The sequence below is a fragment of the Miniopterus schreibersii genome, assembly GCF_964146895.1.
Source record: "Miniopterus schreibersii genome assembly, chromosome: 2".
In the NCBI taxonomy this organism is placed as follows: Eukaryota; Metazoa; Chordata; class Mammalia; order Chiroptera; family Miniopteridae; genus Miniopterus; species Miniopterus schreibersii.
In genome coordinates this window covers 75,985,704-76,010,506 of record NC_138102.1, presented here as the reverse complement: position 1 = coordinate 76,010,506, position 24,803 = coordinate 75,985,704, and the positions used below count along the sequence as shown (strand labels likewise).

Sequence of the window (24,803 nt, the reverse complement as noted above, 5' to 3'; positions counted from 1 at the left end):
AACCACTGAGCCACGCCCAGCCAGGCTCAATCCTTAATTCTTAAGAATAAATTTTAAAATTTTAAATGCCTAAGACCTTAATTTATATACTAGCAGTATTAATATTTATATACTTATGTAATCTTTTTCTTTTTAGACAATGCGAAGACACAGAAATGAAGTGACAGTTGAACTACGAAAGGTAAGGGTGATTTACATGTAATGAAAAGTAATTAGGAAATTTTTTCTGATGTTAAAATTTTGTATAACGTGAATAATGAAAATAACATGGCAAATTAGTGGTCATCCCTAAAGCGACACAGCATAAAAATAACATCATTTTTTATAAAAGTAGGAAAGTATCTGCTAATTCCAGTGTCCTTTCAACTCCTTAACTTCTTCATGGGTACTTATAAATTAACAACAGTGATTTGGCAGTCATGTTTTTAAGTTTTTTCATATCCTTGTGTCATTTGTACCAGAGAAGTAAACTAAGCCTTAGCCAAATACAGTGAATAAGGTGAGCTCCTTGCCAATCTTAACATGTTGGGCTTAGCTTCTTTTTTTCTTTTTTTAAACTTTTTATTAACATATAACATGCGTACAAAAAAGGTTAACACATCTTAAGTGAACAGCTTGGTGGATTTTCACAAAGTGAACACATCTGTGTAACCAGCTCCTGAATCAAGAAAGAACATTACCTGTGTCCCAAGGCCCCTTCTGGGTTACTACTTTCCCCCAAAGGTAACCATTATCCTGGTTTGTTAAACTGAATTATTTTGCATATTTTGAACTTTGTATAAATAGAATAGTGTGTTCCCTTTTGTGTCTGGTTTTGCATTCATCATGTGAAGATCATTCTCCTTAATAGAGGTAATAAGAATAAAATTGAAATTAAGTAATTATCCTCATCTGTTAACATTACACCAGCTATCCTCAGATTTGGGCCTTTACTTTTTCTTAACCTTTCATGCTGGGAATACAGCTATAAAACTTTTATATTGGTCTTGGTATTATTCAGACTCCTCCCCTTGTTTTAAGCTTTTTAGCTTTTCTAGTATGCTTCTAAATTTAAGCTGTTTACTTATATTTGTTATATGTTCTTCTGTGACTGTGCTGCCTTCTGTGGTTAACTTATACAATTAAAAATACTTGCCTATCAGAGTATGTGGTTTAAAAAAAATTTTTTTTCTTACCGAGAGAGAGAGAAACATTGAGTTTGTTGTTCCACTTATTTATGCATTCATTGGTTGATTCTCATATGTGCCCTGACCAGAGATTGAACCTGCTACCTTGGCGTATTGGGATGGCACTCTAACCAACTAAGCTACCTGGCCAGGGCAGAACATGATTTTTAATATCCACCTTGGTTAACTTAGAGACTCATATTTTTTATTGTCTTCTGGATAACATTGTTTCCTTTTCAGTTACCACAGTTAGTTCCTGAACATCCTGTAGGAGGACCGAAAATGAAATTTACTAAAGAAATTTCAAACAGTCCCTTATTTCACATTTCAGAATTCCCTGTGTAAACAGCAAAAAGTGAACCAACCCTCCCTGAAACAAAGCTTAAATTTCAGGCAAAGCTTAATTGCATTTGGTGTGAGTCTACAGAGGTATGGAGAGGCCTTCAGGAGAAGATTCTTCCACTCTTTTTCATCAGAGTATCTAATTCTGACTTCAGCCTTGCTATTTCTGTATCTCCATTGAATAGAAAATCACAGTGTTATTACTGACATTGAGATTCTTGAAAATACAAGAAAATAGAGCTAGTTCTCAGAGTTTCATAGATGAGCTCTACCCATTTCTAATTGATTATAAGCTTCTAAAGTGAAGGTAATAACCAGTCTCCCCCTCCCCCCCCCCACCTCCCATCACAAATACTCCCAGGTCTCCCTCCGAGCCCCTCCCAGAATGCCTAGTCAGATTCTGGACATGTCATTGGTACTCATTAAATGTTAAGATTCAGGAATTAAATTGAATAATGATATCTTAAAATTTTGCTTATATTTAAATCATTTATTAAAGTTTTAAGAAAAATACCTTACATACAGAACAGTGCTACTCAAAAGTCCTAGGATAAAGTAGAGGACTTGTGTCAGAATAGTAAACAAGGCACTGTTTCCTTTAATAAGAAAGTCTTTCTGCCTAAATAAATTCCAGAACTAAAGTGTGTTTAGTTTCACAGTTTATTTCTGCCACAAGGTCATCTTGTAGCAGACCTATATAGATAGTTCAAAGACCTTTAGCCAGTCCAAGCACTATACTTTGAATAACACTGATACTGATCTATCAAATTGAGGATAAGATCTGGTAACTAATCTACTATTTTACTGACCTCTAACTTTTTTTTTTAATTTCTTTTTTCTCCCACACAACTAAATCATGCAACTCTTGAAGACTGGCATTGTCTTTTTGATTAATGTCTGGAGGCATATATTACCTTGCATAGTAACTTATATAGAGCAATTGCTTAATAAAAACTTAAAAGAGCAAACTCTTTTTGTTTAACCTCTTTTGTCTTATTTTACCTCTCCGATCTCTTTCCCATTTAATTAGGCCCTTATGCGTCAACACTTATACAGAAGTCAGTACTTCTGTTTTATATTACATTGTAAACAGTTACATAGGAATTAAATAACTTGCCTAAAAATCACACAGCTAATAAATGGCAGAGCTGAGCTCTTAATCACTATGCTATAAATGCCTTTTAATGTAAAAGTTAAGTGAATAATGCCTCATAAGTTGAAAATGAGTCCAAAGCCTGTCACTGGCATTTTTAACTTTGACACATTATATTAAATTTGATATAATTTTCTCTTGATTGATCAGTCAGTTGTGCCATAGGACTTTACTATCATTAGATCTAGGAATGAGGGTGGTTAAGTACTTATACAAAAACAAAAACCACCAAAATATCTCACTTGACTGATCAGATCCGGCACTTGATTTAGTAGTTGTTTGACTTTTTAGTAAAATATCCCTTTTATAAAATAGCCTAAATTTCCCATATTAACAAGCTAAAGAAGAAAAAGTCATATTATTATATCAATTGCTGCAGAAAAGGCACTTGACAAAATCTAACATCCATTCCTGCTAAAAACTCAACAAAGTAGAAATAGAGGGGAATTACCTCAACTTGATAAAGGGCATCTGCAAAAAACCCACAGTTAATACACTTAATGGTGAAACACAGAATGCTTTCCCCTAAGATCCAGGAACAATACAAGGATGTCCATTCTCACTGCTCTTATTGAACCTACGTAGTGCTGGAAGTTCTAGCCATTGCCATAAATCAGGAAAAAGAAATAAAAGGCATGTTGTTTGGAAAGAAACAAATAAAATTGTCTCTGTTTGTAGATGACATGATTGTCTATATAGAAAATCCCCAAAATCTGTAAAACTCCAAGAACTAGTGAGTTCAGCAAGACTACAGAATTCTAGATCAACATATAAAAGTCAGTCACTTATAACAATGAACACAAAACCAAAATTAAGAGCAAAATGGCACTTATAGTAATGCCAAAGAAAATAAAATACTTTGGTATACATTAACCAAATATGTACAGGATCTGTGTTCTGAATATTATAAAATGCTGATGAAAGAAATCAAACAAGACTCAAGTAAATGTAGAGACATATACAGTGGTCATGGATTGTAAGAGTCAACATAGTAAAGATGCCTATTCTCAAATTGACCAGTTGGTTTAATGCATTTCCTGTCAAAATTGAAGCAATGTTTTTTGTAACCATAGACAAGCTTATTCTAAAATGTATATGGAAAGTCACAGGCTCTAGGATAGGTAAAACAATCCTGACCCAAAAAAAGGGAGCATTTGCCATACCCAATATTAAGACTTATGGAAAAGCTACAGTAATGAATACTGTGTGGTATTTGAAGGATAGACATATAGATCTGTGGAACAGAAGGTAGAACCCAGAAATAATCCCACACAAATACATCCATCCAGCTGATTTTTGGCAAAGGTGCAAAACTAATCCAATGGAGGAAGGCTAGCCTTTTCAACAAATGATATTAGAACAGTTGGACAACCATAGGCAAAAAAAAGAACCTCAACCTAAATCTCATACCTTATTAAAAAAACACAAAATGGATCCTAGACTTAACTGTAAAACATAATACTATGAAATGATTAGGGGGGAAAAATGGAGGTTTATTCACCTGGATGTGCTCAATGACCAGAGAATCTACATCTAAACCCTTAAGCTCAGCATTGCTCTCTGCATTTTTAAGCATGTGCAGCAAAAATTCAGCACTTCTTTTGGGCCACCAACCCTGCGTCCAGCTCCACTGTTTGGCCTGGGCACACCTACCAGTTCCACTGTTGTAATGATGGCATGGCACACATTGCTTCTGTAAAGTGACATTCTTCAGATACTCGGTGCCTTTTCAGATATACATGCCCTTCATGGCCTGGGCAGTTTTATGAGTATTGTTCTTTTTTTTTTTTTAATATGATTTTTGGGGTTTTTTTTAAATTGGTTCGAGAGATAGGAAGGGGGAGGAAGAAAGAGAAACATTGATCGGCTGCCTCCTGCACGCCCCCCACTGGGGACTGAGCCCACAACCAGGGCATGTGCCCTGATCAGGAATTGAGCCAGCAACTTTTTGGTGTATGGAATGATGCTCAGCCAATTGAGCCACACAAGCCAAGGCTTCACAAGTGTCCTTAAAGTGAACACAAAAATTTGACACTCTTGATTTGTATGATTTTGTGGGGTTTTGGAGATCAAGTGACTAGCAAACAATTTTCAGAAGTCACCTCAAACCACTGCGTATATGCTGTATACTTTTATGTGACCAGCATAGTAAGTTTTTTTTTACACCAGCATCACCACAGATATGTGAGTAATGCGTTGCATTACAACACCTATTGCATCACTAAGCAACAGGAATTTTTCAACTCCATTATAATCTTGTGGAACCACCATCATATATGTGGTCCATTGTTGAATAAAATGTCATTATGTGACACATGACTGTACTGTAATTTTGCAAAATGTTACCATTGGGGAAATCTGGGGAAAGCATGCATTTTTCTTAAAACAGTATGCAAATTTTTTTATTAAAATCTGAATTAGTAAATTAGAATCCAAAAAATGCAGCTATTTGTTTTGTTTTTAAATATGTCTCTATTAATTTCTGAGAGAGGAAGGAAGAAGGAGAGAGAGAGAAATGATGAGAGTCATTGATCGGCTGCCTCCTGCACGCACCCTACTGGGGATCAAGCCTGCAACCCGGGCCTGTGTCCTGACTGGGAATTGAACCGCAATCTCCTGGATCATAGGTTGATGCTCAACCATTGAGCCATGTCGGCCAGGCAAGCTATTTGATGAGATCACTTACGTAATCCTGCAGGAAAAATAATTTGTGCTCTTTTGTCACTTATTTACATGATTGATGAACCAGTGGTATTTTTTCTTTAATTTTAATATCAAAGTATAACACATTGAGCCCTGGCCAGGTAGCTTAGTTAGATGCTAAGATTGCAGGTTTGATTCCTGGTCATGGTACATATAAGAATCAACCAATGAATGCATAAATAAGTGGAACAACAAATAGATGTTTCTCTCTCTCTCCGTCTCCCTTCCTCCCATCCTCTTCCCTCTTCCTCCCTCCCTCCTTCTCTCTCTCTTTCTCTCTTTCCCTTCCTCTCTCTCTCTAATATCAATTTTAAAAAAGATTTTTTTTAAAAAGCAGTGCCCAAAATATATATATATAACATATAAAACCTGTGTGTGAATATAATTTAGCCAGATTTGCTATGTCCTTATTTACTCATCTGTAAAATAAAGATTTTAATATTGCAGGAACTAAAACTGGATAAGGATTTAAGACCATGAGGGTATTACTGGGTAAAAACAAATTTAAGTATTTCACGTTTGAAATGGAGCTGAAAATAATTGTCCTTTTCATAAGCATGTATAAGATGTGACTACTGATCTGTCCCACAAATTTAGGTAAAGGATTACAATCCATTTTTTCAAGATGGAATGAGAAATTTGGGAATGTAGAAATAGCATTATGTAGAAGTTACTAACAGAATTTGTTATTTTTAAAATATTAGGTTTAGTCCTAAGAAATTGCCCATACTTAAAACTTTTTGACCTACAAAGTGACAATTTTTGTGGTTCAGAAAACAGAAGATCTAAAAAGGATTAAATACATACATGGATAATATGTTAATAATGGATTTTTAAAGTATCTTAAGAAATGGTTCTAATCTATATGTGTATATGGAGATAAGGTGGGTATTGAAAGTAGGCTAGTTGCCATATCCTCTGAGCCCCCCATCCCACTTGACAAAAGAATAAGATACCTTTTTTGTTCTTGTTGATGCTGAATTTTATTGTATGTAGTACAGTCTCTAGGAGGGTGAAAATATCTAGCTTGTCAAGTAAAGGGACAGTTTAAGTTACAGGTTTTCATAATGCCTCCTTTAATGATTAGTCAAATTATAAGAAAACTGCCCAGGGACTATCTTTCCTTGGCTTTTACACAGTTTTTGATTAAAGTATGTAAAGTATGATTTTTACGTCCTAGGATATTTTGGCCTATGTTAGTTTTTAATTCAAATGCAGGGGTTAATACTTAATTTTTTATTTAAAAAAACAATTTACTAGGAAGCTGTAATAATTCTAAAATTGTATATGTCTACTAACATGTCCAAGTATATGTAAAGCAAAAATTACAAGTATATATAAAAAATTGCAAGGAGTAATTTGTCGAAGACTTAATCATTATGGGAGATTTTGTCAGTAATAAATAAACACCAATTAATGAAAGAAAAGTTAAATAGCAGCTTGCAAGTGTTATCTATTAAACACATTTTTAAATCCACTTTTTGCAGATGACATGATTCTGTATATAGAAAACCATAAAGACTCCACTAAGAAACTATTAGAAACAATAAATACAGTAAAGTTGCAGAATACAAAAATCAATGTATAAATATCCACTGCTGCCTGGACAGAGTAGTTTAGTTGGCTGAACATTGTCCTGTGCACCAAAGTTTGCGAGTTCAATTCCCGGTCAGGACACATACCTGGGTTGTGGGTTTGATCCTTGGTCGGAGAATGTACGGAAGGCAACCAATCAATGTTTCTCTCTCACATCAATGTTTCTCCCCCCCACCCCCTCAGGTAAGGATTAAACATATATATATATATTTCCACTACTTTCCTATGTACTAACAGTGAAACTTCAGAAATAGAAATGAAAAAAATAGTTTCATTTTCAATTGCAACATAAAAGAATAAAATACCTAGGAATAAACTTAACAAAGGATGTGAAGGATCTATATACTAAAAACTACAAAGCATTATTAAAAGAGACTGAAAAGGACACAATAAAATGGCCATATTACCCAAAGCAATATACAGATTTAATGCAATCCCCATCAAAAGCCCAATGTCATTTTTTAAAGAAATAGAACCAAAAATTCATCAGATTTGTATGGAACCACAAAAGACCCTGAATAGCCAAAGCAGTCCTGAAAAAAAAGAACAAAGGCAGAGGTATCAATACTACCTGACTTCAAATTATACTACAGAGCTACAGTAATCAAAACGTCATGGCATTGGCAGAAAAACAGACACATAGACCAATGGAACAGAACTGAGAATCCAGAAATAAAACTGTATATGGGCAATAATTTTTGACCCAAGGAGCCAAAAACACAAAATGGAGAAAAGAAAGCCTCTTCAGTAAATGGTGCTGGGAAAATTGAAAAGCCACATGAAAAAGAATGAAACTAGATTACAATTTGTCCCTTATACGAAAATTAATTCAAAATAGATCAAAGACCTAAATATAAGATCTGAAGCAATTACATAGAAGAAAACATAGGTACTAAACTTACGGACCTTGATCTTAGAAAACATTTTATGAATTTTACCCCAAAGGCTAAGGAAGTAAAGGTAAAAATAAATTAATGGGACTATATCAAAATAAAAATCTGCACAGCAAAACAAACTCAGCAAAACAAAAAGGCAACCAACTGAATGGGAATGATATTTGCAAGAAGTAGCTCCAACAAGTGGTTAATATCCAAAATACATAAAGAACTCATACAACTCAACACCAAACAAATATGCAACCCAATTTAAAAAATGGGCAGAGGGCCTTAGCTTGTTTGGCTCAGTGATTAGAGTGTCGGCTTGTAGACTGAAATGTGCTGGGTTCGATTCCAGTCAATAGCGAATACTTCATTTGCAGGCTTAATCCCTGGCCCTGGTTGGGGCACGTGGAGGAGGCAACCAATGGATGTGTCTCTCACATCAATATTTCTCTCTCTCTTTCTCTCTCCCTCCCTTCCACTCTCTTTAAAAAATCAATGGAAAAAATATCCTCGGGTGAGAATTAACAAAAAACAAAACAAAACAAAAATGAGGACCTGAACAGACATATCTCCCAAGAAGACATGCAAATGACCAACAGATACATGAAAAGATGTTCAACTTCACTAGCTATTATGGAAATGCAAATAAAAACTACAATGAGATACCATCTCATACCTGTTAGATGGCTATATCAACAAGACAGGTAATAACAAGTGTTGGAGAGGTTGTGGAGAAAAAGGAACCCTCATTCACTGCTGGTGGGAATGTAAACTTCTACAGCCAGTATGGAAAACAGTATGGAGTTTCCTCAAAAATTAGGAATATATAGTTACCATATGACCCAGCAGTCCTTCTTGTGGATATCTACCCCCAAAACTCGAAAACATTTATTAACAACGATATATGCTCTCCTATGTTCGTTGCAATATTATTCACGGTGGCCAAGACATGGAGACAAGTGTCCTTCAGCAGAGGACTGGATAAAGAAGCTGTGGTACATACATACTATGGAATCCTACTCAGCCGTAAGAAAGGATGTAATGCAGCCGTTTGTGACAACATGAATGGAGCTTGAGAATATTATGCTAAGCAAAATAAGTCAGAAAAAGCTAAGAACTATATATTTCATTCATATGTGGGATATAAAACTGAAGCTCATAGACACAGACAACAGTATGGCAGCCACCAGAGGGAAGCCGGGGGTAGTAAGGAGTAAAGGAAGCCAAATACGGTGTGACGGAAGACGGTTTGATTTTGGGTGGGGGGCATACAATGCAATATGTGGATTATGTGTCATTGAAACCTATATGATCTTATTAACCAGTGTCACCCCTATAAATTTAATTAAAAAGAAAAAAACCAATGCATATTTGAAAATTGGTTTTGTGATAATATAAAGCTGTAATTTCCAAACAGGTACCATGAGGCTCCATAGTGAACTTAAATGGATACCTTGGGATATTCTAAATTTTGAGAGAAACAGAGTGGTATTAAACATCTTTCAGATACCACAGAACTATTAGATCTTGAGGTAGTTCACAGTTTTTAAACATTAGATTATACTGTATTCCTTTTAATCGCATATTTTTTCTAAAAGTGAAATAAAACATTTTTTTCAATTTTTTGTTATTTCCCCCCCCCCCCCCCAAAATGACTATTAAGTTGTTTGGACCTAACTACTTGATAAGACCCTATTAAGGTATTTCCTTTGGCCTACATTGTAGACTGACAAAGTTTGGGAAACTTTGCTATGAAGCAAATGTCAGCTAATTTCAGAGTGTTGTACAGACTGTTTTCTCTGATCACAGTACAGTTAAATTAGAAATCAGTGAATGAGATAGTTACAAAAACTTCATAATTGTGAAAAAATAAAGCACTTTCTAAATACCTGGGGCATCAAAGAGACCCTAATAGAAATTAGGAATACCTCGATGTGAACAATAGAAAAAATAATACATGTCAGAAGCTGTGGGATACAGTTAAGGTGGTATTTCACAAAAGAAATTTGTAGCAAGTAGAGAGAATGAATAATAATAGGAATTTAAAAGGTATATTAATTTATAAGTAGCGTAAGTTTTAAAATATTAGTACATCACTTAGTTTTTGCTGCATAATAAACCACTCCAAAACTAAGTGGCTTAAAACAATAGCCATTTTATTAAGGTAATAATTATGTGAGTTGGCACAGTGGTTCTTCTGGTCTGGGCCAGTTCAGCTAATCTCTGTAGGCTCCCTCATTTCATCTATGGTCAGCTGGTGGGCTAGTTGGTGACTAGATGATCTGAGATGCTCTCACTCAAGTTTCTGGCTATTGGCTGGGACCTTGGTTGTCCTCCATATAGCTTCATCCTCCAGCAGGCTAGCACAGTGTTCATCATGTGGTGGTCTTAGAATTGTAAGAGCAGCAAGAGAGGACATGCTCAGATGTGTAAGTCCATGTGCTTTATGTCCCACTGCCAAAGCAAGTTACATAGCCACACCCAGAATCAGTGCAGAACCAGACTACCCAGAGGAGTGGATGTAGTAAGGGAATATAGACATTTCTGCAAACCATCTGACACAATTTGAATATGAACAATTTTATGCCAGTAAATTTGAAAACTTGTGTGAAATAGACAATTTCCTAGTAGAAAAATAAAAGTAATTTACCCAGTTACCCTAACAAGAAATGAAAAACCTGAGTAGATCTAAAAACAATGGAAGAGATTATATCAGTAGCTAAAAGTTTAACCTTTCTCACCACCTGAAAAAGAAAAGGTAACCTTACAGATTGAACTCCAGCAAGCATTCAAGGAACCTATAATTTCAGCCTTATTAAATTATTTCAGAGAAGGTAACGAGGTGAGGCCAGACCAAGTCACCATGTGAAAAGATACTTATGAACATGGGTGAAAAAAGTTCTAAACAAAATGAATATAATTTTTAAAATTCCAAGAAAGGTACATCTCAGGACTTGCAAGATTATACATTTAACATTGCAAGGTTTTAAGTTTAACATTAGAAAATCAACGAGCACATTTACAGACGAAAGGGGAAAATTGTATGTCCATTTCAGTAGATGCAAAAAAGCACAATTTAATAAAATTAAGCACCCATTTGTGGCTTAAAAAGATAAAAGGGAAAAAATCTAGCAAATTACAAATAGAATGGAGCTTCCTTACCAGAAAAAGCCAGTAAACATCTTATATAATGATAAAATGCTATCCCCAAATTGGATGTCTGTGTATATAGGATGCTTTAGTTGTATTTATGCGTTATATTGCTTTTATGCCTGAAATACCTGGGGAATATGAGGAATGAAGAAGATTCCTACAAGGACTTAGGAAGTTTGATTATTCAGACTTTGGAAAAGTTAGAGGAAAACAGAGTGAAAATGGAATGGGATCAGGGTTAGATTACTTTTTTGTTTTGTTTTATCTGTGATAAACTTTGCTGAAAATTTTTAACTGGATAAAATTCCAAGAGATGTTAAAAATTATAATATAATAGATTTTAAATTAACCATGTTACAAATCACAAAGTATAGTACATAGATTTTTAAAATTTTGAAACTATTTCAAACTTGGGGCTTGAAATTCAGGTTTTCAGGATAGTACTGAAAACACCATGCACCCTTATTCAGCCCCCCAGTTTCCTCCGTTGTTAGCATTCTCCCTATTGGCCTTATTCTCTCTAATTTTTATGTATATACACATTTTTTCTTGAACTAGTTAAGTTGCAGGCATTGTGCCTATTACCCTTAATACATCAGTTCATATTTCATAAAAACATACTTTCCTACATAACCACAGTGCATCTGTCAGGTTAACACAGATAAAAAATTACTATCTAATCCATAGACCTAACTCATATTTGCTAGTAGTTCCCAATAATGTCCTTTATAAATCAAGATCCAATCCAGGAATAGAATTGCAGTTAGTTCTCATGTTTCTATAGTTTCCTTCATACCAACAGTTCCTCAGACTTTATCTTTCGAAGAGTACAGACTAGCTTTTTGTGGAATGGTAGGCTTGGGTCTGTCTGGCTTTTCTCAGGTGGTGGTGGTGGTTATTTTGATAAGGAATACCACAGAAGTGATATTGTTTTCTTAGTGCAGCAGACCAGAAGGCACAGTGTTGATTCACCCTTTGTTCATGATCATAACCTTTGTCACTTGGTCAAGATGCTGTCTGCTAACTTTTCCTGCTGTAAATTAAGTATTTTGTAAGGAGCTACTTGAGTCTCTAAAATATCAAAGCATGAATTTTAATATATGTGAGAGTTGTTGATTTAAAAATAATGTAAAATTGATTACTTGAAGTTACTAAAGTGTACTATCATATAAGTGGAAATTGTTAATCTCTGGATTAGCATATATATAAATATCAGTTTGTTTAAACATGCTTACTCATGCATAATACAAAAGTAGATGCCATGCAGTAAGCTTCAAATATAGATATATTTCTAGTTTTAACTTTCTATTTGATATGCATTTTAACGTCAATATTAATGCCTCTTTAGTAACTTTCTATTAAAATCAAACACTTCTGTAAATATTGTACTGTATACCCTTTGAAAGTTTAAGTTGAAAAACGTTTTTGAAATCATTTGATTTTTATCAAATTTACTTTGGCCTAATTCTATAGATACACCAAAAATTTAGAGAGAATTGATGATCTACCCAAAGTTATATATTATATGAAATGGCATAGGTTGCTGTTAAAAACAGTTGAAATCCCATAAAATGTAGAAACATATTTGCTAATAGAAAATTCTTGTTTGTAAAACCCAGATAACCAGAGTTTAAATCTGAGATTATGGCAAGTAGGTGGCATTTATGCTAGTGAATTCCCATTCCTCACAGTACCAGCAAGTGGACAAACTGTAATATGATGCACTGAACTCTTTCCCATTAAAGCTGACTTCCTAATAAATTGCTTCAGTCAGCCATTATTAATATAAGTAGATAAATGCTAGCATACTAGTTGAAATATATTTTCTAGACTTTTATAATAAAAAAATTGCATCCCCAAATTTAAATCTTCACTAAAGATTATGAAGCATAGTATTGGTCAAAACACTTGGTGCTTAAGTGTGTGTGTGTGTGTGTGTGTGTGTGTGTGTGTGTGTGTGAAATCTGGACTGTAATCTGTTAATCTTGTTACCAAATCCAGAATGTGGCTTGTCATTGGTTTACAATATGCACATTTAATTCATATTACCCTTATGTAGAGACCCAGTTTGTTTCACAATTGCCTGATAAAGTTTAAATAATTTTAATGACTTTTTTAAACAGTGCCCTCATAACTTCTTAACTATTTATTGGTTCCCTTTCAGAACAAAAGAGACGAACACTTACTGAAAAAAAGGAATGTTCCCCAAGAAGAAAGTTTAGAAGATTCAGATGTTGATGCTGATTTTAAAGCAGTAAGTTACCTTGTTCTTATAAACTGTTTTTAAAATAATTTTTGTAGTACCTAGAAAACTTCATTTTTAATCTAAGATCATACAGTGACAATTAAGGTATATTAACTTATAACTTTAGTAAATAAACTATTTAATAAATGTAATTTTGCTAACAAACTCTTTGCTGAACTATCTTTTTTTCTTTTTAAGCAAAATGTAACACTAGAAGCTATATTGCAGGTATGTTATTAATTTAATATTCTCATTTTGAAATATTTTGAAATTGATTTTTTTTTATTCTGAAATTTACATTTGGTGTTGCAGAATGCCACAAGTGATAACCCAGTGGTCCAGTTGAGTGCTGTCCAGGCTGCAAGGTAAATACTAATTTGTCCAGAGAGATAGGTATGTCACACGTAGAGTGTCTTAGCTGATAGTCTAGAAGTAGTACATTGTTATTTCTGTCATAGTTTGAAAATTATAACAAACTTCTTATATTTCTTTTTCTAGAAAACTATTATCCAGTGACAGAAACCCACCAATTGATGACCTAATAAAATCTGGGATTTTACCAATTCTAGTCAAATGTCTAGAAAGGGATGATAAGTAAGTACGAATTTGACTCCCTCTTCACTTTTTTCAGTTGACTAAAAATTTAAGATTGTTATTTAACCACTGGGTTCAGTCTGGTTTTGCATTTATTATGTTTTTTATTTGTTATGCATTTTTATGTCACTATTCTGTGATTATATTCAACAGACATAAGTGCTCCTCTTTTTTGTTTATGAAGTGTACATATATTTTCTAGTAAATTTTTAGCATCTGTTTATTGTCTTTTCTAACTTATTTCAAATATTTAGAGTGTTTATTTATTAGTGAAATTTAATTTTTTTAGTAATATTTTAGAAGAACCTAAATAGTGTTTGAGTCACTCTTTGCTTATGACTCTATATATAGATTAACCTTGTGACTGAGTCAACGTGAATGGTTTCCAGAGCCGAGGAGCTCTTTCTTGGGAATATTTCAGCTGATCCATTGATCCTCCGTAAAGTCTTTAATAGAACTTCAACCATGATTTGTTGTCCAGTATCATGCTTTTTATTTTGTGTAAATTAAAAATAAGAGGGCAGGTTATACTTTTCCAGAATAGAAAGGAAAAAACATACCACTTAGTATCTTTTGAGGTACTGGCCCCATTTCTGTTAGTGTTTAGAGATATCCTGGTATGCGGTATCTTAAGTCTCATCAATTTGAATTAACTGGGGAGAATGTTAGTTTGCACTCCAAAAGCTTTAGAACAAATGCTGGTTTTGCATTTCAGAACATTTAGACTAAAATTTGGAATATTTTGCTAAATGTTGTCTAAGGAATTTTCAGTTGACTAGATAAATATATAAATGTTTCCACTAAGGCTTTTCCATTGTGTTCCATAGCCACCCCTCTAAAAACCCTTAACGCTTTATTTTAATACTATCATTTATATTTTCTTTAACAAGATTTATTTAAGTAAAAATAAGTTTTATGTCAGCTGTTTAAAAAGCATTCTATTCTACCTCTACCTTTAGGGCCCTCTTTTTGTTCTTGATCTGTTTCTCTGTCTTCAGTTTTTCCTTTTTAGTTTTTGGCATAGACTCACTCTGTGTGTGTGTGTGTGTGTGACATAGCAAAAATACAGAAAAGAATAGTAAAAAATTATATACAGACTACCCAAAGCAAAAATAGAAAGTTTTCAGTGGTTTCTATCTGACTTTATGGATTTGTCATGGGAAATTGTTTCATAATATAAAAGACCATAAACTTTGGACCCTGGTTTAAATCCAAGGTTTGCTCTTGACCAAAACCCAAGAGCCTCAGATACCCTCATCTATAAATATTAGGTTATGGGCATGGTCCTGGTACCACGGAGAAGTGGGGCTACTGGGTTGAGTTGACTTGGGTTCTCTGTACAGACCGGCTCCACCTTGTCGAAGGTTTCCTTTAAGATCACGCTGATGTTGTACCCACAGCTGCCATACGAAGTACTTGATGGTCCTGAAAATACACAGCAGTCTTAAACTTGGAAGCAGAAAAATTTAAAGTTTCTGCAGCAGCCAGTACAATTATTACCAATGATGGAATAGGAATAAATCCTGCATAGACTGCTAGAAATGTTTTTGTAAAGCATGGTTCAGAGCTGCGAATTATTCCTAGAGATTATGTTGAAAGTTGTTCATATCTGCGACTTGGAAGATAGGATTACCTTTCAAAAAAACATTGGTAATGTTGTAAAACTGAAATTAGGTATTTAAAATACAATGAAAACACCAATGGTTGATGAACTAATAAAAGGTGACTCTGTCCTTTCTTGTTAGTTACACTCTTCATGTGAAGAGGGGATGCTTATACATCGAGGGTACCATCTCCACAGAAGATCTTTGCTACCTCACAGCTCACACAGCTAATTCATTGAGGGGGTGAATGGATTACTCAACCATGTTTTGTTATTGGAGGATGCTTCTGATAATTCTTTCTGGGAACATTTGAGAAATAAAAATTTATTGAATTTTTTAAAAATAAAATAAAAATTAAGTGGTTATAAGGAATAGAAATGATATACACAAAACACTAACAATATCAAACTTATAATAAATGTTCATTTCTTTACTTCTTGCACTCATTATTGTTTTTATATCTTCTCTCTCTTTTTTCAAGTGATGTCTCAGGATACTTTGCCTGGCTTTACAATTTGATTTTTTACATCTTTCTGTTTTTCTCATTTAAGTATCTCATTTCCAATATTTTGCCAAACCACCTAGTCTAGCTTAATAATCTTTTCTCCGTCCATCCTGGGGCAGCATAAACAGTCTCATCATCTTTGATCTTACTGTTCTTTTACTTCTCCTCTGCCTCTGATATCCTCTTATTCCCTGCCTTTTGCCAAAATTCATTATGTAGTTCCTGCCTGCTACTCCATTTTCTCATCTGTTCCATCTCTTTAACCTCAGTGCTTGCTGTATCTCCCATATTTATTCTCCTTAAACCTTTTCCTTCTCGGATCTCTCCAGTCTTTGGTGCCAGCAGCCTCCCTGTCTTCAGTGCCTCTACAACGTTTCTCTGCACCCCTATCCTTCGGCTCTCCATTTTGCTCACTAACCCCTCCTACCATCCTGGTATTATGCTTAAAGGGATTTCTATTCTTTCAGCTATTTATCCTAACTTAATGTAGATTCCCTTTTAACAGGTCTCTCCTACATGAGCCTTTGACCTTATAAAATTCATTCTGCATACCATGGCCTCTATCATTTTCTTTAATTCCCTTTTTAGTAGCACTCTATACCTAGTATGTCTGTAGATTAAATTCCAGTACATTCTGAAGCTTGGGATTTGATTCCTCCTCCCTCTCCCACCCTCACCTCAGCGCGTGCACACACAGCCCCTATTATACTTTGCATACTTCCTTGGCTTCAGCTCTCTTGATCTGTTCTAGTCATCCTTATACATCGTGGTCATCCATCCATGATACTTTTATTTGTATATCCAGCTTCCAGTGCCTTTCTTTCTTTATCCATCTTTGAAAGGCTAGTTGTTTTTACTTTGAGAGGTCTTCCATTATTATTATTTTAAATTATAATGATCTTATCCTTTCAGCAAAATTATACAGCCTTATAATATCTCCAGTATGTAAAGTAGATGGTATGGAGTCACATGGGGACCTATCTTTAAGACAAGTCTAGAGGCTTTGGCATCTCACTTTGATTCAAGTGAGATGATAAAGGCCTCAGCTAGCACAGTGATATTAGCTAGCATAGTGATATTTTTTAAATTTAAAAAATATTTGAGGTTAAAAAAAATAAACATTTAGGAAGTAAAATTGACAGGACTTATTGACTCGATGTTTATGGGAGAGGAAGGATTCAAGGAAGAAAATAGTGACTGGCTAAATGTTGCAACTACCAGTGGATATAAAAAAGTATGTTTATAGTGACAGACTTTGGGAGCCAATGAGACGTTTGGGTGGAAGTATCCAACAGGCAGTTGGATATAACGAGGTGAAATTCAAGGACAAGGTAAAGGACAACCATATAGATGTGCAGATCATAAATTTAAGTTGGAGTTGTGTACCTAAATATTTTTATTGTTTTTTTACAGTCCTTCATTACAGTTTGAAGCTGCTTGGGCATTAACTAATATAGCATCAGGAACTTCTGCACAGACTCAAGCTGTTGTACAGTCTAGTAAGTAAATTAGTTTCCTTACTCACTGGATGTTTTATTTATTTTTAATAAAGACAAGGAAGTAGAGTTTTGTTGTAATTTTATTTTGTAACATTTTTAAACTGGTGAATTTTATAAGTTATTTTTGATGATTGACATCTTTCCCATAGGTATCATTAATCTATTGTTAAATAATTTTAATTATGGTTACTAAAATGTGAATAGAGTTTTATCTTTTTGGGTAGGGACCATCTTCTAATAACAGGTTTTAAAATTTGTTTCTGATACCTCCAAGGTACTGAGTAGCTAATGCCTTTTAGCTTATAACATATACACACACACACATATATACACACATATATATGTATGTATATATATTAGAGTATGCCTAGCTCAAGATGGGATAACTTTTATTGATGTATTGACCAAACTGACAAAAAGCTTTTTGAATAAAACCAGATGTCACCACAAGTACTATTAAATTGTGGGACACCAAACTGACTTTGGGTGGTATTCAAGATGATAAGTAGCATATGATACAGCAATAAGTTACATTGCTATAGTGAGAATACTATTTTCTTTTAGTTTTCTTTTTAGATATTTTGATAATGTCTAGGAGACAGTTTCCAGTTAGATTTTAGCTGTAACAGAAAAGGAACAGATTTTAGACTAGGGCTTTCAATAGACTAATAGGTATAATTTGATAACAATGTTTTGTTTGCATTTTTAACTTTTTTATTCTGTTTGTGGTAAGTGATACTGGTCTTCTATTTATAAAGGTAAAAAATATAGTTAAATTACAAATGTGAGTGAATTGAAACCCTCACTCATTGCTGGCAAGAATTAAAAAGGTGCAGCTTTTTGGAAAAACAGTTTGTCCCAAAAGGTTAATTGTAGAGTTACCATATGGCCCAGCAGTTTCACTACTAGATGGAACCAAGAGATGTGAAACATGTCCACACAGACTTGTACACAGATGTTTGCAACAGCATTACTCATAATAGCCCCAAAATGGAAATAACCCCAATATCCATTAGATGATGAGTAGATAAACAAAATATGGTACACAATTGAATACTATTCAGCAGTAAAAAAGAATGAAATATGGATACATGCTATTACATGGATGAACCTTAAAAACCTTATGCTAGGTTAAAGAAGCCAAACACATAGAAAAAACATATATTATACAATTTTATTTTATCTATATATAATGTTTAGAATAGGAAAATCTGTGGAGAAAGAAAACAGATTAAATGGTTGCCTGGGGCTGGGGGAGTAGGCCAAAAGACTATGGGTGTGGGATTTCTTTTAGGGATAATGGAAATGTGTTAAAATTAGACTGTGGTGATAGCTGCACAACTCTATATAAATACTAAAAGCCATTAAATTGTACACTTACATAAATTATATTTTATGTAAATTATATCTCAGTAAAGCTGTTAAAGGTGTGAGTCAATTTTCATTTAAATGTTAAATAAATAATACACGTAGCACAGAGATACAGCAAAAAATCCTAGGGATAGTATACAACTGACTGAAATTTACAAAAAAGTGGTCTGGTTTGTGCTTAGTTTAATACCTGGAATGAGTATAATACCAATGTTTTAGAACTTGGGTTAACATGTAAGTTGTGTAAATAGTAAGAATTGTAATGATAAATTATTTTAAAATATAAGATAGGCCTGATATAGGAATAATCAGTTCTTTAGTTAATCCCATATCAGCAATTGAGATTACATTGACTAAAGTATTGTATTCTAAGGTTATGCATTTGGTGTAGGAACTCTTGTTTTTTAATGCATTATAGGCAAAATTTTTAATACAGTATAGGAAAAATTGCTGCTTTTTGCTTTTAGTTAATGATATAAGAGCGACTTTTATATACTGTTAATTAGGTGTGTTACTTGAATATTACTAGGGGAAAATACTAAAATTAATTATTTTTAGGATAAAAGTATTTGCCTCATTTGTTCAATTGAACTATATTGTACCAGGTTCTGTGTATTTTATCAGCTTATTTAGGCTTAAAAATCTGGAAACGTTTCAACGTTTTGCAGTCTAAATATCAGCTTTTTTAAATTACAGATGCCGTACCTCTTTTTCTGAGACTTCTTCATTCGCCACATCAGAATGTTTGTGAACAAGCAGTATGGGCTTTGGGAAACATTATAGGTAAGTAGCATTTAGGTTTCAAAAGACTTCAATTAAGAATCTTAATTAACTTTTTTCCTACATTGGCATAGCCATTACACACTATGTTTCCTCTAATTTTAACTTGGGTTGACTATCTTTTTGCCTCATAAATACTAACTTAAAATGGTACCTCTTTGAAACAGATATGCAATTTCCGATCAAGATTGGTAGGTTAAATTTGTGTCCCCCCAAATCAAAGTCTGGAGAAACAGCAACCCTCGATGCCCTTGACTAATGGTGAGGAAACATAGAACATCAGTGTCCTAACATGAGCCATTGCATACATTTCAGACTTTCTCATCCTGAATGTAATTTTTTTTTAAATACAATTTTCATTTCTGTAGGTGATGGTCCTCAATGTAGAGATTATGTCATATCACTGGGAGTTGTCAAACCTCTTCTGTCCTTCATCAATCCCTCCATTCCCATCACCTTCCTTCGGAACGTCACATGGGTCATTGTCAATCTCTGCAGGAATAAGGACCCCCCACCGCCTATGGAGACAGTTCAGGAGGTAAATGAAGAATTGCAAAGGCCAGATGGTATATTTTCCCTATGTTTATGCTTTAGATTTTCATGCACAAGGAATGCAATAATGTATACACTGATTTCATTGCAGGTTTAAGATTTTTAAAGTAACATGCACTTAATTTCCTACTCCTGTGAAAAAGTATCTATGGCACCTGAAAGAATGTCAGTCCACCCTAATTCTTATTTTTTAATGACTATTTTCATAAAAAGAAAATATTAATTCAAAAACAGAAAAATACAAAAGGAGAAAATGAAATCTTAAAGTTTTATTACTATATTGCATTGTTGGCTTAACACTAAAAAAATAAGGAATTACTACAGATAAAACTAGTGTACTTATTATATGCAAATGTTCTTGAGTGAATTTTCATTAAGTCCAATTGAAATTTTCTGATTTCTGACAAAATTAGTGTTCTCAAATGTGTGACATACTTAGTGTTAAATCTACAATTAAAACAAAGTAAATACTTTTTTATTTACATCTAATTAATAAATGGGTCTGAATATTTTAAGTTTTAAAAATCCTACGTAACCTTTAATCACTTGGTTATAGAAAAATGTTGGTTATGAATCTTTGTAATTGATATCTTTTGCTGGCTTCTGCTAACTTTTGCTGTTATAGTAAGAGTATTTAATGTGATTTCCCTCCCAGATTAAAAAATAAGATCTGTAAGGCTTGAATTGAACAAACAGACTTTATACTTTGCACTGGTTATAATTTTCTTGACTAAATCTGAGCTCAAAAACTTTGATTTGACTCAACTAGCTTATTAAATAAAATCTTAGTTTTACTTTAAGCAGGTAAGTGAGAGAATGATGGCAGTTTTAAGAGTAGCTTTTTAAAAATAGCTACACTGTATACTTGCATCTCCATTTTTTCTACTTGACATTATATGTCATAAAGAAGGTTATTGAAAACAAATGTTTTTCCTTTAAGGTACTTAATCTCTGCCAGTTGTATTTGGATATTTTAATTGGACATCTGAAATATGATTTTAGTTTTTCAGACTGAATTGATCAAATTTCTATTTTTCTAATAGTCAACAAATTTAATGTTGTCTTTCTTACCCTGCAAATAATATTTACTGCTTTTTATATCAGTTATTCATTTTTACAAAGATATATTCATCAACTCTAGTGTTACTTATTGTTTACCTTCTTTCCTCAGATTTTGCCAGCATTATGTGTCCTCATATATCATACGGACATAAACGTAAGTAAAGTAGAAGCTTAGATTTGGGATTTTGCTCTTGGTGAAACTAGAAGGGTTATTTATTCTTTGGGCTCTTAATAAATGTAAGCATTTATATCATATTAACTTGTCAAACTTCCACCATGTATAAGTAGCTTTTAGAAATAGGGTTAAGGTTAAGTCTATAGCTTAAGTCATCCAGGCAGCAAAATGCTAACTTTAGAGAAAATATCACAAATATAGTTTATTTATTTATCTGTGTCATTATTAGGAACTTTTTTAAGTATTAATAATTATAAAGCGGTAAAAACTTTATAAAGCAATCTTGATATTTTTTAAACCTCTTTTTTTATTATTATTGATTTTAGAGAGAGAGAGAGGAAAGAAGAAACTTAAGTTTGTTGTTCCACTTATTTATGCATTCATTGATTGATTCTTTTATGTGCCCTCACTGGGATCGAACTCGCCACCTTGGCATATCTGGACGTTGCTCTAACCATCTGAGCTACCTGGCCAGGGCCTGATTTGATCCTTATAATAGGTAGGCTAGATATCATGTCCTCATTTTACAAAATAAACTGAGCCTCAGGGAAACGTTAAATGACTTTCTCAGAGTTGCAGAACTTGTAAGGGGCAAAGTTGGTATTCAAAACAGGTTTTCTGATAACAGATCTTGTGTATTTTACATGAAATCACACTGCTTCTCAGGCTATAACCTTGTGAGGTATATAGTATTGAAGAATATCAAGGCTAGTTTTATTAATTTTTTAAAATATGTATTTATTGGTTTTTAGAGAGAAGAGAAGGGAGAGAGAAACATAGATCGCTGCCTCCCACATGCACCCTGACCAGGAATCTAACCAGCGACCTTTCAGTGCACAGGACGATGCTCAACCCACTGAGCCACACCAGCCAGGGCAAGTCTAGTTTTAAATGCAAATGCATTTTTAGATGAATTGTTTATTACATGAGATTTTAGTTAAGTGTTTACATATTCTGGCAAATGTTTTTATTAGCAATCTGAAAATTTTCCTAGACATAGGAAGGCAAAATATTATCCTTCCATGGAGTATGATTCAGGAAAAGGGCTAAAAATTGAATTCTAAGGAATTATCTGCATTTGGGCAGGAACAACAAGGGAAGAGGAACATGCAAAAGAATTTTTAAAGGTAGAGAGGTGGAGCCCTGGCTGGGTGGCTCGGTTGGTTGGAGCATTATTCATACACCACAAGGTTGTGGGTTCAATTCCTAGTCAGGGCACATACCTAGGCTGTGGGTTTGATTCCTGGTCGAGGTGCATATGGGAGACAACTGATCAATGTTTCTCTCTCACATCGATGTTTTTCTCTTTCTCCCTCTTCTCCCTCCCTCTCTCTTTAAAATGAATAAACATATCCTCGGGTGAGGATTTTTTTTCAAATAGAGAGATGGAAGCATAAATTATGAAACAGTGTGGGGAAAAAATAAGGCAGAGATTTAGCAGGTTCTAGATCATGCTGAGTCCTGTATACCACCTTAGGAGCCATATGTCATTTTTATTTAGTTGGTAGGGAGCCAGAAAATAATGATATGATTTGTGTTTTAGATTGATAAGTCTACACACTACCAAGTGGTGTGTAGATTTTAGGGGAAACTAGAGTTGGGGACACAGATCGGTGGTGATTTTGTGGAATTGGTAAGAGGAAATTAGGACCAGTACTAGACCTTAGACATTAGGAATAAAGGACTAGGGAAGACTTAAGAAATGTTTAGATGATAAATTTGTTGGTTTTGTAATGGATGGTGAGAGAAGAAAAGAATCAGGGATAATACCCAGCTTTCTAACTTGGGTTTTGGGGTAGGACACAACAGAAAACAAGAATAGCAGCAGGGAGAGATATAAAATAGCAGGAATGACTTAATCTATGAGACAATGACTAATAAGAATGCTGGAGAAGCTGGGTTGGGGTGTGAAGATAATTACGTGGTTTATGGACTTCAGTATACCTATTTGACATTGGAAGAACAACTAAATATTGACCCTGAGGACTAGAGAAGAAATTTGGACCAATTCAGGTCAGGTCAGTCTGTGTTCATTTGCTTTCTAGTTATTATGCTTTTTAAAGTTAATTTGCAATTGCAGTGATTCTGTAGCATTTGGTTTTCCTTCCCTTTTTAAAGTTGTCCATCATGGCTTGATATGCTCCGACAATTTTGAGTGTCACCTAACGTTTAATACAAATCTAGCTTTTTTTACTGCTGTTAAAAATGAGATCAGTCAGTTGTAGCAGATTGGTTATGTGCTGAGACTTGATTGTTAGTGACACTGGTGATAAGTGTGTTGGGGTCCCCAAGACCACCCTCAAGTTCAGTGATTTGCTGGAAGGAATCACTGAAAAGCCGTTACACTCATGTTTATGGTTTATTACAGCAAAAGGATGAAGATTTAAGAACAATAAAGGCAAAAGGCACATAGGGCAGGGTTTAAGAGAAACCCAGTAGGGTGACGTTTCCCTTCCTCTCTCTCTAAAATCAATCAAATGAAATAAAAACAGTAAAGAGAGAGAGAGAGAAGCCAGGTGCCAGCTTCCAGTTGCCTCCTCCCAGTAGAGTTGTAAGGACAGTACTTTATGCTCTCAGCAGCCACGTGTGAGCACGTATGAAGGATTGCCAACCAGAAGCTTCTGAACTTTGGTGACCAGGGTTCTTATTGGCACAGTCACACAGGTATGAACAGCCTGCATGACTGACCTTAGCTACTTAGCCTCCCTCCCCTCCCAGAGGTCAGAGTGATACAGTATGTCCCAAGGCCTCAGGCAAACAAAAAGAGGTGTTCACCATAAAATCACATTGTTAGCATTAGCTCTCTGTCTGGACCCGAGGTCTCAGGTATATAGTGTTATCAGGCAGGATAATCCAAGGGCTCAGGTTATCTCCAAGGAGCTGATCAAGGGCCAGTTGTTTCTTTGGAATGTGCAGGATTTGAGCACCCCAAGCATAGTGTTACTTTTTACTGCATATAAGGATTAAATGTAAGTATGCAGTTGTAACTTGGTTCAGCTCTAGTTATCTCTGAAGCATGTGTAAAGTCAACATCCATAGACATCTGATCTTTCATAAACCTTTCAGCTTTTGTCCTATCTTTTTTCTAATTAGTCTTTATTGTGAGTTTCTAGATCTTAGTCTGAGGCATTTTGTGACCTTCTAGCCTGTCAAAATGGCACACTAAGGTCTCCCAAGCTTACCCTGGTTTCCCAAAGTTGGCTAGCAGAGCAGTGGAAAACTGCACGCTCTTCTTAATTAAACCAACATCCTTAAGCTAGTTTTTACTTACTAAAGATTAATCCTAGCTCACATGCACTTGAAAAGTAATTGCGTTGGTTTCTGTTATTTCTCTGATTTATGTGAGCACTTGTTTGTTTTAAGCCAATTGAATAAGGTAAGGCCCTTTTATAATCTAAATTTGAATTTACAAATCAGTCTTG

The 24,803-nt window shown here is 34.4% G+C and overlaps 1 protein-coding gene and 1 pseudogene across 2 annotated transcripts in view; both read left to right on the top strand.

Moving 5' to 3' along the window:
• The window catches only part of KPNA3 (karyopherin subunit alpha 3), a 74,494-nt gene that overhangs the window by 36,637 nt on the left and 13,054 nt on the right, over positions 1 to 24,803 (top strand). The window contains exons 2-10 of the mRNA XM_081130197.1: positions 137 to 181; positions 13,159 to 13,248; positions 13,438 to 13,467; positions 13,552 to 13,604; positions 13,738 to 13,833; positions 17,356 to 17,441; positions 19,509 to 19,595; positions 19,961 to 20,130; positions 21,316 to 21,360. Coding sequence (XP_080986323.1) covers positions 137 to 181; positions 13,159 to 13,248; positions 13,438 to 13,467; positions 13,552 to 13,604; positions 13,738 to 13,833; positions 17,356 to 17,441; positions 19,509 to 19,595; positions 19,961 to 20,130; positions 21,316 to 21,360 — 702 coding nt within the window. The remainder of the gene's footprint in view (positions 1 to 136; positions 182 to 13,158; positions 13,249 to 13,437; positions 13,468 to 13,551; positions 13,605 to 13,737; positions 13,834 to 17,355; positions 17,442 to 19,508; positions 19,596 to 19,960; positions 20,131 to 21,315; positions 21,361 to 24,803) is intronic.
• On the top strand, positions 14,212 to 15,460 carry LOC308553533 (ubiquitin-fold modifier 1 pseudogene; annotated as a pseudogene). The gene is made up of 2 exons: positions 14,212 to 14,313; positions 15,177 to 15,460. The product of its transcript is annotated as a ubiquitin-fold modifier 1 pseudogene (transcript).